This window comes from Pongo abelii, chromosome 18, assembly GCF_028885655.2.
Source record: "Pongo abelii isolate AG06213 chromosome 18, NHGRI_mPonAbe1-v2.0_pri, whole genome shotgun sequence".
Taxonomy (NCBI): Eukaryota; Metazoa; Chordata; class Mammalia; order Primates; family Hominidae; genus Pongo; species Pongo abelii.
The window spans coordinates 15,835,627-15,852,283 of NC_072003.2; the positions used below are offsets into that span (position 1 = coordinate 15,835,627).

General features: G+C 51.0%; 1 protein-coding gene across 9 annotated transcripts in view; it reads right to left on the minus strand.

Annotated features, from left to right (window-relative positions):
• Nucleotides 1–16,657, minus strand: part of SNX29 (sorting nexin 29) — a 584,658-nt gene that overhangs the window by 46,513 nt on the left and 521,488 nt on the right. For 7 of the 9 annotated variants that reach the window (XM_063717589.1, XM_054534732.2, XM_024241395.3 and 4 more), the window contains one exon: nucleotides 2,429–2,568. In XM_063717589.1, coding sequence (XP_063573659.1) covers nucleotides 2,429–2,568 — 140 coding nt within the window. Of the gene's footprint in view, nucleotides 1–2,428; nucleotides 2,569–11,930; nucleotides 11,937–16,657 lie in introns of all 9 variants that reach the window. The other 2 variants (XM_063717588.1, XM_054534730.2) reach the window with 1 other exon arrangement.

The window sequence follows — 16,657 nt, forward strand, 5'->3', positions numbered from 1 at the left end:
TCACATGGAGATTCATCAGCACGGGTAAGGCTTGGCTGTGGCTCATCCATCATTACCCCAAAATGAAACAATCCGTACATTCCGACCTGTAATCCCATCCTGCTCAAAAAGGAAGAAGAAGAAGAAGAAGAAGAAGAAGGGGGCAGTGTGATTTGGAACAGTAAAGAAAGCCAAAGAGCTTTTATTAAAAGAGCTGTTTAATTTCAACTGGGGTCTAGACCAACATGTAGTCAAAATTCCAGTGTCAACACTCTGTCATTTGCCACAGTCTCCCACTAAAATTCTTGTTTTGAAAAGTCCATAAATCGAACCTTGTGTTCTGCGTGCTAATTAGGCACAAAAGGTTACTCTCTCACTGCTGACTGATGGCAACCAGCATGGCTGAGATTCACATCACGCCGAGAGGCTCGCATTAACGTGCACTTTCTACAATTCAGCACGCGAATGTTTGGGAAACACTGGACCGGAGATGCCTGGGTTGTGAAGCCCCGCAGGGGGTGGGGGACACTGACTTGCGGCTGGGGCAGCGCCTCCTGCTCACTCTCAGCATCAGGAGTATCTTAGGAACAACTCGCTAACTCAGTTTTCACCAGGGAATTCAGCCGATGCGCGATGACTCCGCGATTGGCTCATTCCCCCGTGCACCCTGGGCCATGGGGATGCCTCTAAGAGAATGGGAACTCCTCAGGTGAACTATCGCGGCCATTTCTAAACACTGAGATCAAGGCCCTGACATTACAAATAAAAGAAGAAAAGAAAAATAAAGCGTTCTAGAAACTGTTTTCTATTCACGATAAAAAGGCACCTCTTATCACAGGCAGCACGATACTATGATGTCTTCTCACAAAAACCCCGGAACAATTAGAAAATCTAAGCAACCATCTTGGAGACAATTTCAAAGGGCCTAGGCAGGGAAGATGGGCAGCTGCTCATGTCTATCTGGATGGTACTGCTGGGCACACCCCACAGACAGGCACACACCCCACAGAAGCCGGCTACCAAAGGTGCACCCCACAGAGGGGAGCAGAAATGCACCCTCCGTTTTGAACCCAGCATCACCATTAGAACAACCGTTAAAGAGCTACAGTGACAGGAAACTCTTATTTTACCCCAGCATTTCATACAAATCACACCGACCCAGAACAGTGCTTCTCGAATGAGTCCCAATCCCACAGGTCTTCTCTATGGATTTTTACGTTTTGTGTTTCTATCACGATAAGATTTTAGAAATAATAGAATTACATTCCGTAGCATCTGAAGACTATAAAAACCGAGTCGGGCTCGATGGTTTTGGTTCCCCTAATTCCAAGGATGTAAATGTCAGCATTCCCAGGTTACAACAACAGAGTGGACTAATCAGTGGCAAAGCAGTGACATCAAAAGGACAGCCTGATGTTTCCCAGCGATGGCACCAGAGCAAAGGGGTGGATGAAGTCAGCACGCCTGGCATGTGGCAGGCGAAAAGAAGTCACCACATGACATTTCGAGCCAAGATTAGCTTTCTTGAAAACAGCAGCATCCGTTGGGTTAATTGACAGTTTTGAAGTGTCATGATTTTCTTTTCTTTTCTTTTTTTTTGAGGTGGAGTCTTGCTCTGTCACCCAGGCTGGAGTGCAGTGGCGCGATCTCAGTGAGCTGCAACCTCTGCCTCCTGGGTTCAAGCGATTCTCCTGCCTCAGCCTCCCAAGTAGCTGGGACTATAGGCGCCCGCCACCATGCCCAGCTAATTTTTGCACACCTGGCTAATTTTTGTATTTTTAGTAGAGACAGGATTTCACCATGTTGGCCAGGCTGATCTCGAACTCCCGACCTCAGGTCATCTGCCTGCCTCGGCCTCCCAGAGTGCTGGGATTACAGGCGTAAGCCACTGTGCCCGGCCTGAAGTATAATGATTTTCTAAGTGCATATATGTAAACTCTTTTAATTTTTTTTTTTTTTTACTTTTTTCAAGAGAGAAGAAGGCATTTAAATAATATTAATGTTCATTTTTAAGTAAAACTCATATAAAAATAATTTAAGTCAATACTGGTAGGAGTCTGGGAGAACTTTTCCTTGGGTTCATTAACCAAGCTAGAGAAACACTGACACAATTTGTTTCAGTTTTGGAGCACCTGTGGGCTGTATAGAAAACGAATCTTTCCTTGGTCGAAATGTGTGAAAGTACAAAATCACAGAGCCCCAAGTTTATCTGTGAGCCTCAAGTCAACAATGCTCATTTGCAGGCCTGCTCTCTTCCCATCCCTTTAGAAGCTCCAAAGCGCTGAGGCCCAGCCTCCATCTTGGCACCCGGAACAGCCCCTGGAGTTCGCCTGGGTCCCATGGCGATCAGGGCATCACGGTGAGCCGCTGTGCTGCCTGACCTTCCAAAACGACCGAGAAAGAAGTGCTGGCAGGGCTGGCGGCGCGTGCCCGTGGGAGTGGTACTTACACGAAGAAGGGCATCAGCTGGATGAGGGTCTCCTTCTTGGGGCTGGCGGCGAACTCGGGGACCATCTGGATGACTTTGTTCATGACGCTGCGCAGGTAATTCTGGAGCTGCTTTCTTCGTTCCTCCACAAACTTGGCATCCTGAGAAAACACAAAACATCTTCGCTCAGGTACGTCTTCCTCACCTGGTCAGAAACGACCCCATAGAACAGGCGATCACCCATCAGCGCCATCCAGGCAGCCAACACTGATTGAGCAACTACGTTGTATGAATGGTCCCTAAGCCCTTACATGTAGTATCACATGTAATAACAAGAAAGATACCCACAATATTATTATTAAGCAGAGGAAAAGCAGGTCCAATACCTCTATCTGGTGTGTTCCTATTCAAATGGGACGATTATTTATGGGGCACCAAAATGTGCCGAATGTGGTGCTGGGGGTCGGCGTAGAACAATGAACGCAACTGCTGTGGCCTTCGTGGAGTTCACAGGCCAGCGAGGGAGACACAAATCAATCCAGTGACCACACAGGTCAGCGAGTAATTATCAATTACACCAAATGCCACTCCAGAGCGCAGGCTTAACTTTGCCTTCAGGGGAGTTTCTCGAAATACAAAACAACTGCCACTGATAAAGAGATTTTATTAATAAACAATTTCCATATTCTCTTGAAAAACTAGGACGCGTGGTCCACGATGCCGAGGCGGGCGGATCACCTGAGGTTGGGAGTTTGAGATCAGCCTAACCCACATGGAGAAACCCCATGTTTCTCTGCTAAAAATACAAAATTAGCCGGGCGTAGTGGCACGTTCCTGTAATCCCAGCTACTCGGCTGAGGCAGGCAGGAGAATCGCTTGAACCCGGGAGGCAGAGGTTGTGGTGAACCAAGATGGCGCCATCGCACTCCGGCCTGGGCAACAAGAGCGAAACTCCATCTCACAAAAAAAAACCTAGGAAGCATGGTACCATGGCCCCGCCCACAGAGCCATACCAGGCTGGACTGTGCAGCGTGGCCCCAGAAGGCAGGCACAGGTCCCCAGGTCTCAGCAGTTTCCACCACTCAGTGATCAGGGGCTCTGTGATCCAGAACCCCCTCACTCATCCTGCAGACCCCATCCCACCCCTGTGTCTGCTTGGTGTTTCTGGGCAGGGCCAGCTTGCTTGGTGTGCAACCCAAGCTGTCACAGAGGGTCCACACCGGGACTGCATGGTAAGCTGCTGCCCACCTTGACATTCTCATTAATTTGGAACCAGGGGCTCCACACTGTCACGTTGGCCTGGGCCCCATACATTCATAGCCGGTCCTGCTCCATGCATCTGTGCTAATAGCCCCTGGCTTGTAACAGAGACACCCTGGGCAGTGAGTGTCGGGGCTGGGAAAGGCTTTCTCTGACACGGTCACGCTCCTTCTGGACTGAAGACCAAGCAAGGTGAAGAAACAAAGACCTGAGAGAAGGCAGTGGAGGAACGGGGTCATTCCAACCTCACAGAACACGAGGAGGAATGTTCTATGACGACGGCACGTAACAGATGAGGAAACTGCAGTCTGCAGCATGCCTCAGTACCTCACCCAGGAGGCCCCATAGATCGGGTGGAGCACTCGTCTCTGCTCTCCCTGTGTGCAGGCACAGAGCTGGCCCAAGGCAGGGTCTCAGTCACAATCTGTCAGCACCTAGGAAAACCGCCTAGCATCACATGCCCTGGTCCCCGGTGAAGAGCTCCCACAGGCCAGGTGTGGTGGCTCACGCCTGTAATCCCAGCACCTTAGGAGGCTGAGGCAGGAGGATCGCTTGAGCCCAGGAGTTTGAGACCAGCCTGGGTAACATAACAAGGCCCAATCTCTACAAAAAATGGAAAAAAGTAGCCAGGCATGGTGGTGTGCACCTGTAGTCCCAGCTACGTGGGTGGCTGCAGCAAGAGGATTGCTTAAGCCCGAGAGGTAGAGTGCACAGTACGCTATGATCACACCACCGCATTCCAGCCTGGGAGACAGTTAGACCCTGACTCTATTAGTCCATTCTCACACTGCTATGAAGAACTACCTGAGACTGGGTAATTTATAAAGAAAAGAGGCTTAACCGGCTCATGGTTTCGCAGGCTGTACAGGAAACGTGGTGCGGGAGGCCTCAGAAACTTACAAACATGGTAGAAGGCAAAGGGGACGCAGGCACGTCTTACGTGGCTGGAGCAGGAGGAACAGAGTGAAGCGGGAGGTGCCACATACTTTTAAACAACCAGATCTCACGGGAACTCACTGTCATGAGAACAGCAAGGAGGAAATCCACCCCCACGATCCAGTCACCTCCCACCAGGCCCCACCCCCAACACTGCGGATTACAACTCGACAGGAGATTTGGGTAGGAACACAAATCCAAACCATATCACTGACTCTAAAAAATAAAAACAAATCAAAAATCAAAATCAGAATAAAAAGAAGAGAAGAGTTCCCACAAAGCTCTGCCAAGGCCCCGAGCATGGCAAGAAGAGTCTTTCTTAACAGGCACCTTTGAGCCAGGGTTGGCAGATTGAGCGAATGAGAATACACGGCACCCAGTGAAATTTGAACTTCAAATAAACAATGAACAATTTTTCAGCAAAAAGTATGTTCTATACAAGGAAACCTTTCCATGCAGTATTTGCGATACACTTACACTACTAAATTATTGGTTTATCTAAACTTCCAATTTCACTGGGTATCCTTATATTTTCTCTGGCAAGCCTCTTGCAAGCACCAGGTGGGAGATGGAACCGTGGAGCATCTATGCCAGCAGGGGCCCCTCTGGGTCACTCCAAAGTCACAACAAAGTCTTCTTGTCCAAAGCCACCTCTGATGAGCAGCCTCAGTGGGGGACCTTCCTCCAGAGGGGTGGCAGCTCTCAAACACTGCTGAGAGCCACTCCAGCGTCACCATCAGTCCAGCTGGTGGCTAACATCTCACAGCCTGGCAGGAGGTGGACTATATGCGAATGAGAGAAGACATTTAGACAAGGTTGTCCCAGGGTGCTCCAACCCAAGCTGGAGCCTCTGCTCACCCAGTCTGAATGCTGCTTGTGCTCTTCGGTTGCCAAGTTTCAACTCGCCATTAAACAATGAGATGCCTTTCCTTGGGAAGGTGGTTAAGATGCCCGGCTAGTGCCCAAGGGAGCTCACGAAGCCTAGTTTTTAATCTGCACAAGAAACCCTCAAGGCAGCTTGATAGACTCTGCTACAGGAATACAAGAAAGGAGCTCATCAGCCCTGCAAGAACTTGTGAAGATTTTTCTTTTTTTGGAAGGGAAATGCTCAAAACACTCTAAAGCAATGAGGAGAGATCAGAGATGGTTCTTCCTGCTGTATGTGGGGTGGTGCTACAGAGCCCAAGGAAGGTGAACCCCCCCACCCCCAAAATGAAGGTTAGAGAATTCCATCCATGAGTCTGATCTGCCTCGCTCACCCAGGTCCCAGAGGCCCCTGGAGGAATCCCAAGTCCCTCCCAAGTGCTCACTCCTCACAATAGCTGCTCCCTGGAAACCTAAGCCAGGTTCTGCTCTAAGAACATCCAATATCGCAGCAATTGGAATTAAAAAAAAAAAATCTGATTTTTTTATTTCAATAATTTTTGGGGGTACAGGTGATTTCTGGTTACAGAAAGAGTTTTTTTGTGTTTTTGTTTTGTTTTTGAAGAGGTGTCTCACTCTGTCGCCCAGGGTGCAGTGCAACGGCGCGATCTCGGCTCACTGCAACCTCCGCCTCCCAGGTTCAAGCAATCCTCCTACCTCAGCCTCCCAAGTAGCTGGGATTACAGGCACACACATAGCCATGTCTGGCTAATTTTTGTATTTTTAGTAGTGACGACTGTTCTCGAACTCCTGACTTCAAGTGATCCGCCCACCTTAGCCTCCCAAAGTACTGGGATTACAGGCGTGAGCTACTGCATCCGGCCTTGAACGAGTTCTTTAGTGGTGAATTCTGAAACTCTAGTGCCCCCTTCACCTGAGCAGTGTGCACTGTACTCAAATATGTGGTCATTTATCCCTCACCCCCCTCCCAACCTCCCCCACGCCTGAGTCCCCAAAGTCCATTATATCACTCTGTATGTATTTGCATGCCCATAGCTTAGCTCCCGCTTATAAATGAGAACACATGGGATTCGGTTGTCCATTCCTGAGTCACTTCACTTAGAATAATGGCCTTTGGCCTCATCCAAGTTGCTGCAAAAGACATGATTTCATTCCTTTTTATGGCTGATAGTATTCCATGGTGTATATAAACCAAATTTTCTTTATCCATTGATGTCTGTGACATCTTCACTCACGCTCCGTTCTCAGAGCTTTCCCTGCCCTGTGTCCCTACAGCACAGCCAAGGCTGCTCACTGAATTTCAGAACGGTGAGGAACTAGGAGGTGGCTGAGCAGGGCCTTCCATCAGGCAGCAGGGACAGCCGCCGCCAGTACAGAAGACAACTTTCAACCTTCCAAAGAAAAGCCCACAGGTTCCTCTACAGCAGACTTCCCCAAAGCGGGGTTCAGTTCTTTGAAACTCTACTTCCAGGTTGGCTTTAGGAGAAGCCATCTGCCGTGTGAAGAGGAGGAAGCCTGACATCTGGGTCCAGGGGCAGACGGGGCTGCCTGACTCATCTTCCGCCCCGGGCACTTTTCCCTCAGGTCTCACTCTGACCCTAGAGGTGCAGACACCTTGGTCTGAATCGCGGCACAGGACTCGGTAGAATGTGACCTCAGAAGTGTGGAAAATCTCAGAATAATTCATGGAAGGCTATATTCTTGCCTGTGACTGTGTTTTGTTTTCTTACCTTTTTATTGTGATTTTTTTTTCTTTGCAGGGGGGACAGAGTCTTGCCTTCTCGCCCAGGCTGGAGTGCAGTGGTGCAAAAGATTCTCCTGCCTCAGCCTCCTGAGTAGCTGGGACTCCAGGCTTGCATCACCATGCCTGGCTAATTTTTGTATTTTTAATAGAGACAGGGTTTCGCCATGTCGGCCAGGCTGGTCTCGAACTCCTGACCTCAGGTGATCCACCTGCCTCGGCCTCCCAAAGTGCTGGGATTACAGGTGTGAGCCATCACGCCTCGCTGAAAAATTTTAAACAAGGCAAAAAGCAGCGCAAATTTTAATGAATCCCCACAATACTTTGTCTAAAACGTGTTAACTCTTTTCCATATTTGTGTCATCATTTTTACCTTTCTGCTAAGGTGTTTTAAGGTAAATTATAGTCATGACATTTTACTCCTAAATACTTCAGTGTGTATTTCTGAAAAATTAACAACATTTTCCCATTTAACCACAATGGCATAATCACCTCTAACAAAATTAATGATGACTCGTTGGTGTTATCTAAGACCTAGCCTGTGTTTAAACGTTTGAGTTTTCAAATGTGCCTGCTGCTTCTGGAATTTTAAAAGAGGAGTTACAGTGTACCTCTTTATCCATTCTTTAATAGGTTGAATGCGATACTGTTCAGACTGGACTCCCCCTGGGATCACCTGGGTTCTGACCTTTTGGGGGACATGGTGCCACCGTTTTCACAAGCTGCTCACGGAGGTCCACAGACTAACTGTGACCCACAGGTATGTTTCGTATGGCCTAAGCGATGTTCTGAAACATTAAAACCAGGAGATTTCTGCATAAAAGCCAGATTTCTGGCTTCCCTTTAAATAATGAGCAGCCCTGCCAGTGGGTAGGGGCTAAGCCGGGAGTGCCTAATTAGCGGACCACATAGCGCCGTCACTCTGCCCAGCCTGCTCCCCTGCTTGGCGGCCTCCGTGGGCCAGTGCATTTGCAAGCCCTGATTTATACCCCTTGCACAGGCAGTATGACCAGCCGAGGCCCTAGAAATGCATCCCAGAGGCTACACTGCATCTACTTCACATCACAAGGTGACATTCCCTGAGGCTGGCAGAGACCTGCGGTACCATTTACCGGCTCTGTGGGAATGCAGCGAAATCCCCTGCAATCTCCGTTTCTCATCTGCAAGATAGCGATGGGGTAGCTCCTACCCCACTGGTGATAACCCAGGCTCAGCACCTGGTAGCCGACATGGCCCACCAGGCCTGTGACAGGTGCTGATGATCCACAGATGTTTAGCTGGGATCCTTTCCCTCGAAGAGTTTAAATGTGCAGGAGGCGGTGGGGACAGGCTGGGCAAGTGCTGTGATGGAACCTACAGGTGCTCAGGGAAGCTCACAGGGAGGAATATCTACGTTTCCAGGAGGGCTGGAGAGAGCGTTTCACTGCAAGGAAGCAGCCCCTGAAGCTGGTGCTTTAGCTGGCTCCTGGAGGAAAGGCATGTGGCCATCAGGTGGTCAAGGCGGTGCCCTGAGGGTGGGGGAAGGGCACGCCAAGTGGAAAGAACAGCAAATGCAAAGAAGAAACCCCCTGGCAGAAGGAGCTTGGCTTGCTGGAACAGGAGGCAGCCAGTGTGGCTGGGTTTAGCGGCTCCAGAGATGTAAGACTGCAGTGTCAGCAGCAGTAAAACCATGCAGAGCCACACAGACCAGGGAACAAAGCCAGCCGGAGGTGGGGGGCATGAGGTCGATGATCTGATAAACACTGAGAAGGAATGCTTGGGGACAGTAGGGTGTAGGCAGCTTAGGCAGAGAGAGCTCTCAAAACTCCATCACGACCCTCTGCTATTGGAATTCTTCAATGGCTCCCATGCACTTTGTCCACCTCCAGGCACACATGACTAAACTAGCGTGGCTCATGGGAACCTTGCCGTGTGGCCCCAGCATGCCTTGCTAACCTCTCTTCATGTCACCTTCTCCCCAGTGCCTCCCTCCCCGACCCTCACCAACACTGCAATATGTTAGCAGCCCCAAGTTTCTTCTCATGTCCAGCACACAGTCTCCTGATGTCTCCCATCTCTGTCTGGGATGTCCCAGAAGGCCTTGCCATTTTGGTCTTTGCTCCTGTGCCACCTCCTCCGAGAGACCTCTCAGGACATGCAGTGGAGGTCGCCCAGGCCCTCTCTGATGCAGTCCTCATTCTCCTTTCTTCAAAGCACTCGCTGCTTCCTAGGATAGTCTCATTCCTTCACTGCAGGCCTCTCGCTTGCTCCCCGACCTCCCTTGCTAGACGGTAATTCCACCAAGGCAGGGACCTTATCTGTCTGGTTCATCCCTTTATCGCTGGAGCCTAACACAGTGCCTGGAGATCCCAAGAGGCTCCATACACATTTGTTGAGAGAACAAATACCTGCTGGGGATAAAATCAGGGAAGGCCAGGCAGGCCACAGGAGGAATCGCCTGGAGGGTGTTGCCAAAGTCCAGAGAGAGAGAACAAAGATCCCTGGTGGTGGAGTGGACAGACTGGCCTGGAAGCCAGCTCCCTGATTCCAAAGAGAGCCAAACACCAGGGAGCAAGTGAGTGAAGATGGGGAACTAGGCCTTCAGAGGCCCCATCTGTCACATGGGGCTCCCAGGAGGAGACAGGGCATCCAGGAAGGGCTGTGACCCTGAGGAGTGTCCAGCTCTTAAAGGGCCATGAGGGATCTGTGAGTTTTCTGGTTGGGCTCCTATGGCAGCAGCCAAAATTCAGATGAGAAGCCACAGGACTGGAGGCAAGCCCAGCGCGCGGAACCTGCCAGACTCCTCTGGGGCCTGCCTAATGAGTCCTCGCCGCCCGCCCATGGCCCTGCTGTGACTCTGTGCAGCATTCCTACCGTAACGCCATCGTCAATGATGCCTGAGAGCTATTCATAGATGGCACTGGGAGTTGGGCCTCGCTTTCAAAAAGAACACTCAAGACGATTTTAATAGGAATATTTTTCTTCCCTCCAGAAAAGGTTAATTTTATTTTGAGCTTCAAGAAGATAAAGATATCATCAAATGAAGAATAGTTATTTTTAAAACGACGGAATGCTGTGAACAAGACGACGAGGCTCCTGGAACCAAAGCTCAGGCCCCGCCCCCTGTATTTCCCCAAATTTTGTTTCCTGGCTCATTTCTGATAAGTGCGTCTTTGCAACGCATGTCCCGCTCCTCAGTGGGCCTCTCCCCAGGAGCTGCACCTCGTGTGAGCTACGAAACAGACAGAGGTGATTCTGCATTTCCAAAGTTCTTTTTCTTTTTATCAAGGAACATCAAGGTATTTTGTAAAATAAAAAGGTCTGGTCTATCGGGAGTAGCAGGCAGCTCAGCCCCCTTAAGAGATATCTGCTTTCAAGTCACTGATGTTGCAACTTGTCACTGGCTAGAGAATTCTAGAATGTTGACTAGACTACCAAGGACTCCAGCAACAAGGCCTCCTGGCTATGAGATTCCATCCTGCACCTTTTTTTTTTTTTTTTTTTTTTTTTTTCTGAGACGGGATATCTCTCTGTTGCCAAGACTGAAGTGCAGTGGTACAATCATGGCTCACTGCAGCCCTGACCTCCCAGGCTCAAGCAATCCTCCTGCCTCAGCCTCCAGAGTAGCTAGGACTACAGGTGCACACCACCATGTCTGGCTAATTTTTACAGTTTTTGTGGAGACGGGGTCTTGCTATGTTGCCCAGGCAGGTCTTGAACTCCTGGGCTTCAGTGATCCTCCCTCCTCAGCCTCCTAGAGTGCTGGGATCACAGGTGTGAGCCACCACGCCTGGTCTCATACCCATTCTGATGAGACTGGCTCACCAACCCCATTTCTTCTTTCTGGGCACAAAGACAAACCAGGCTTCCCAGCATGCCTTGCAATTAGACGAGAACCATAGGCTGACTTATGGTTAATGTAAGGTAATGGGAGTTGGGGCAGGCCACGTCTAGGCCTAGCTGAAAAAAAGGAAATTCCCTGCCATCCTCCCCTCCAGTGCTTCCCCTTCCCCTTTCTCTGGGAACATGTAGCCCACACCTGGAGAAAGGAGGGGCCGCCTGATCCGCAGTGGACTGTGACACGAATGAGAAGTTAACTCGTGGTGCACCATTGAGTTACAGATTTACGCCCATGCTGGTTACTGGCACCCGTATTAATTGTGCTGGCTCCTGCACGGTTCACTCAGTGACTATCTGCCGCATGCCTGCATATGTCCAAGGCACCGTGCCTTGAAGGAACGTATTGGCAAACAGATGTGGCCCCTGCCCTCCGGAGCTTAGATCCAGTAGAACCAACAAGCAGATACATGAATACGTCATAAAGAGTGCTGGGACAGAGATGGACTTGGCTTGGGTGGCTAGGAGAGGAAGGCACCTGGGAGGAGGTGACTTCGGAGGCGAGACCTGAAGATTCAGAGGAGGCAATGCAGGAAGCAGAGAGGCCAGCAAGGATGCTGCTGCAGTCATCCGGGCAAGAGATGGTGGCGGCCGGGGAGGCAAGGAGAAGCGAATGGGTTTGAGTTCTATTTCAGAGCTGACTGATCTATTTCAGGGGTGACTTGCGGATGGGTTGCAATCATTCATCCGCTCATTCAGCTCTCCAGTCACATATATTCGTTTGTTGATTCATTCAGGATGCATTCTTTGGGGGCCTCCTGTGAGCCAGGCACTTCCAGTTAAAAGATAAATGAGACCTGCGGATCCTGCCTTCGTGGAACTTACAGTCAGCTGGAAAAGACATGCAAAGCGATCATTACAAAACAGTGTGACAAAGCCCACAACACACGCCTGATGAAGGGCTACACAAGGTCTTCCGTGGAGGAGAATGGGGCAAGGGTGCCTCATCTGAATGTGGGTCAGGGAGCCCTCCCACAGGACTGTGTGACATAATAATGACAGTCGTCATTATTAGTAGCAGCAGCAGGAGGGGCAGTTACTAGCAACATTTGTGGAGTGCCTTCTCTGCCAGGCACTGGGCTAGGCACACCTATGCTTAAGCATCATTTCATTTATTCTCAGCAGCCCATCGAGAGAGGGACTTTTTTCTTTCTTTCTTTCTTTTTTTTTTTTTGGTTTTTTTTGTTTTTTAGAGACCTAATTTCACTCTGTTGTCCAGGCTGGAGTGCAGCAGCACAATCTCGGCTCACTGCAACCTCCACCTCCCCGGTTCAAGTGATTCTCCTGCCTCAGCCTCCCAAGTAGGAGGGATTACAGGCGCTTGCCACCACGCCCAGCTAATCTTTCTATTTTTACTAGAGACGGGGTTTCACCATGTTGGCCAGGCTGGTCTCGAACTCCTGGCCTCAAGTGATCCACACGTCTTGGCCTCCCAAAGTGCTGGGATTACAGGCATGAGCCACCATGTCCGGCCAAGAGAGGGGCTTTTTCATGTTCCCATTTCAGAAGGAGGAAGCTGAGACTCAGAGGCGCCCACGCGCCCACGTCCACAACTCCTGAGTGGGGGGTGGAAACAAGAACTGGCCCCCAAGAGGCCTGATTCCTGAGCCAGTGCCCTTATATCCACTCTGCTCTACGACAGTGGGAGAGAAAGGCAGCTCCAGGGCAGTGAGGAGCCTGAAGATGCCAAAGACAGTAGCTCAGGGAGACCACAAGATTCAGGAGCAGAGGGGCCTGAGGTAGGGGGAGCTAGGGCAGCCCTAGGAAGCCACATGAGAGAATCTGGACTTTACCCAAGGAGTGACAGGCATTTTAAGCCAGAGAGTGAGAATCAGCTATTCCTTCTATGAGACTAAAAACAGTTCTGAGGCTTCAATTTTAAAAAGCCACTCTGTTTTATCCGTGGAGCATTGAAAATCTGCCTTTCTTCGTTCAAGCATTAGCCAGCTGGGAGGTGTGGAACTCGTCTAAACCATAGGCCCAATCCTGCCACCCTGGGATGCAGGGAGCAAGCCGCAATCCACGGCAAATCCATGAAACCTGTGAACTCTGCTTTATAATAGGGGGCACCTGGGCTCCCAGGACCCAGGCCTGAGCAGTGGTTTCTGGGGAGCCCACTGTGCGGTTGCTAATTGGGAAGCTGACGAGAGAAATTCCTGTTATTGCCACTTAAAAACTCTCGACAGAGACATCTGAGAGCAACAAATAGTCAGACATGGTGGCCCTCCTAGCGGTGGCTTCCCAAATGTCACAGAGCTCCTTTTATCAGCTGCTGACTGGGCACTGTTAGCAAAGCTTCACGAAGTGGCCTCCCCTGATTAACTTGGGGAAAATAATACAATTGCAAATTTAGAAAAGAAAACGGTTCTAATCTTTATACTGGGACTTGGCCCCAAATATTCATGAGGAAGGTCCTGAGGCTCCCATCTGGGCCAACCAGCGGGGCAAGGGCCTGGCTGAGAGGTGGAACAGGTCCTGCAGCTTGTTCACCAGGCCTTTTTCTAGGTGATCACCACCTGGAATGTACGGCACGGACGGAAGAGGGGAGAGATGAGGTCTTTATCTGACGGTGTTTTGCAAGGGTACCGAAGGGAAGGAGAGAGCAGAGGAAGGCAGGGCAGGGAAGAGGAGAGGGGAGGAGGAAAGAGAAGTGAGTAGAGGGGAGGGGAGGGGAGAGCAGGGCAGGGCAGAAGAAGGCTGAGGAGAAGAGAGCAGAGCAGCTCAGGGCAGGGCAGGGCAGGTAGGGAAAGGGAGAGAAGGGGAGAGGAGAGGAGAGGAGGGCAGGGCAGGAGGACTGGGGAGGGAGCACTAGGAAGGGGAGGGGAGAGGAGGGGAGAAAACAAGCAGGGCAGGGGAAAGGCAGGCACAGTAGGGCAGGGCAAGGGAGAGAGGAAAGTATGGGAGGGAGGGGAGGGAGGGGAGAGGAAGGGAGGATGAGGGACGGCAGGGTCAGAGAGGAGAGGAGAGAACTGAGGAAGGGGTGCGCAGGGTGGGATGCATGTCAAAGACACCCTTGCTGGGACTCCCCTCCCATAAACCTCTGCGGACACACTGCCTTGGAGGCCAGGGCCACTACCCTCTGTGGGGACGAGGGAAGCGAGGCCCCATCGACTCTTTCACCCCAGCAACTCCGCTCTGCCACCACTTGCCAAGCAAGTGCTTTGGTGACGGACTGGGAAGGAGGGAGGAGGGGAGGAAACAGGCCTCGCCCTGCAGAGGCCATCGCGCCCTCGCTCCCCGGGCATTGATTGAGTCCATGGGATGGGATTCAGTTCTCCATCTAAGCAGACAGCTCTTTGACTTCCCTTCTGTGCCAGGCCCTGTGAGTAGAGGTGAACAGCAGCTAGTTGTCCCTGAAGGCACGGACGGTCTATGGTTCATGCACGTACTCCAGCCTCAGTCAGGCACCCATGGTAGAGAGAATCCATCAACCACCTGCGTGTCCATGGGATGTCTGTCTCCCTCCAGTACTGCTCGTGAGTCCCACGGATGAGAAGGGGCCAGTCAAGTGAAGAAGCAATGGCAAACTCCGAAACAACCCCATGGGAGGTGGAAAACCACTTGAGCATGGGAGGTCAAGGCTGCAGTGAGCTGAGATCGCACCACTGCACTCCAGCCTGGGCAACAGAGGGAGACCCTGTCTCAAAAACCAAAAACATCTATCTATATATATATTCCCTGGGCCTTCCATGATGGACGTCAACAGTGATGGGGAGATTCAAGCTCCCTGCAGAGCACTCAAGGGCCCTCACCATCCAGCTCCCACCTGCCTCTCCAGCCGCACCCTCTCACCTGGCACGGCTCCACTCCCTGGGCACTTTCACACCACCAAGGAGATGCTCACACCCTAAACGTAATCTTAGGGGCCAACGCAAATGCCTCCCTACATCCCCTGGGGACAGCTGGTTGCTGCCTGTACCACGAAGCCAGAACCAGCTGCAGTTTGGCCTCATCTGCTGAGACATCCCTGACTCTCCCCGATCCACTGCAACGCCCTCCAGGGTCCTCCTCAAGGCTGTATCCATCTTCAGTGCCCAGCACAAGGCACACACCCCTCAGTGAACGGTCACAGCTACTGTGAACTGAGTCACTTCTATGCGGCCCGACCACTTCCTCTGCCCTGCCCAACGCCGTCCAGTGGTTTCTTGGCCCACCTAAAACAAACTCCCAAGTTCTCAAGTCCCATAGGAGGCTGTGGGAGAGCCCGAGGCTTTGAGCTCAGCCCCATCGCTTTCAAGATCTTACTCTAAAGTTGCGGGGGAGGGGGGGATGACAGATCATAGCCCCAGTCCCTGGGCAGCTCAAGAGGGAAATACCCATGAAAGAGCTCGGAGGCTACACCACAGCATTCACACGGTATCATTAAACTGTGCTAAATGTTAGAACAGAAAATAAAACCTGATCGCGCATCCACAATGACGATGTGCCCAAATCAAAACTTAACTGCAAACACAGGAAGGAAAGCGTGTCTCTATTTCAGAAAAGGAACGAGGGCTCCACACAGAGCTGAAAGCCCAGTTACACTCTCCTCACACGTGTTTCTTGTAACAATAATAGGACCTTTATCACCAGCTTCCTACATGCCAAGCACGATGTGGAATGTTTGCTTCCATTGTCTCGGCATACCCCTGCAACAGCTTTGGGAAACAGTAATATCTTCATTTGGCAAAAGAATAAACTGAGGCTCCAACAGATTCAGTGGCTTCTCTAAGGTGACCCAGCTGAGCTCAGAGCCACGTCTGCTTGAGTTCCACACCTGAGCTCAGGAGTATGAGGCTGTCCTGCCTCTTAAGACCCATGCATTCATGACCACAGGAGACCTGCGGCTTTGCTAAAAACAGAAATAAAAAAATGAACTAGTCCCGCAGTTCACATAGGGTGAACCAAAATACCAGAGTTCTAAAAACTTTCCTCCTGGCACAGTGAGAAATTTGTGGTTGGATGGAATCTCATCTTTATGTCTCAACAGAACCCAAGCCTTGAACCCGGGAGGCAGAGGTTGCGGTGAGCCGAAATGGCACCACTGCACTCCAGCCTGGGCGACAGAGTGAGACTCTGTGGGAGAGTGCTTTTGCTCAAGAAGGGCTGGATACGGCAGCTTGTCTCCCCACAGGCAGGAGTCCGCCTGCGATGACTCCCTCTACCCTCCACGGTGCTTGGCACAGGCTGGCCCTCGGCAGGACACAACAAATGATTCCCATGGCAGGAAAGCTGTGGGCTCTATTGTAGCTAAAGCCTATTTTTTCTTTGCTTTTGACTTTGCAGGCAAGGCAAACTGCAAGCTGGACAGCTAGGGGGTGGGGGAGGAGAGGAGGAAAAAGGCTAGTTCATGCTTGCTTTTTTTTTTTTTTGAGACAGAGTCTCACTCTGTCACCCAGGCTGGAGTGCAGTGGGGCCATCTCGGCTCACTGCAACCTCTGCCTCCCGGGTTCCAGCGATTCTCCTGCCTCAGCCTCCCAAGTAGCTGGGACTACAGGCCGGTGCCATAACGCCCAGCTAATTTTTGTCTTCTTAGTAGAGACAGGGTTTCGCCATGTTGGTCAGGCTGGTCT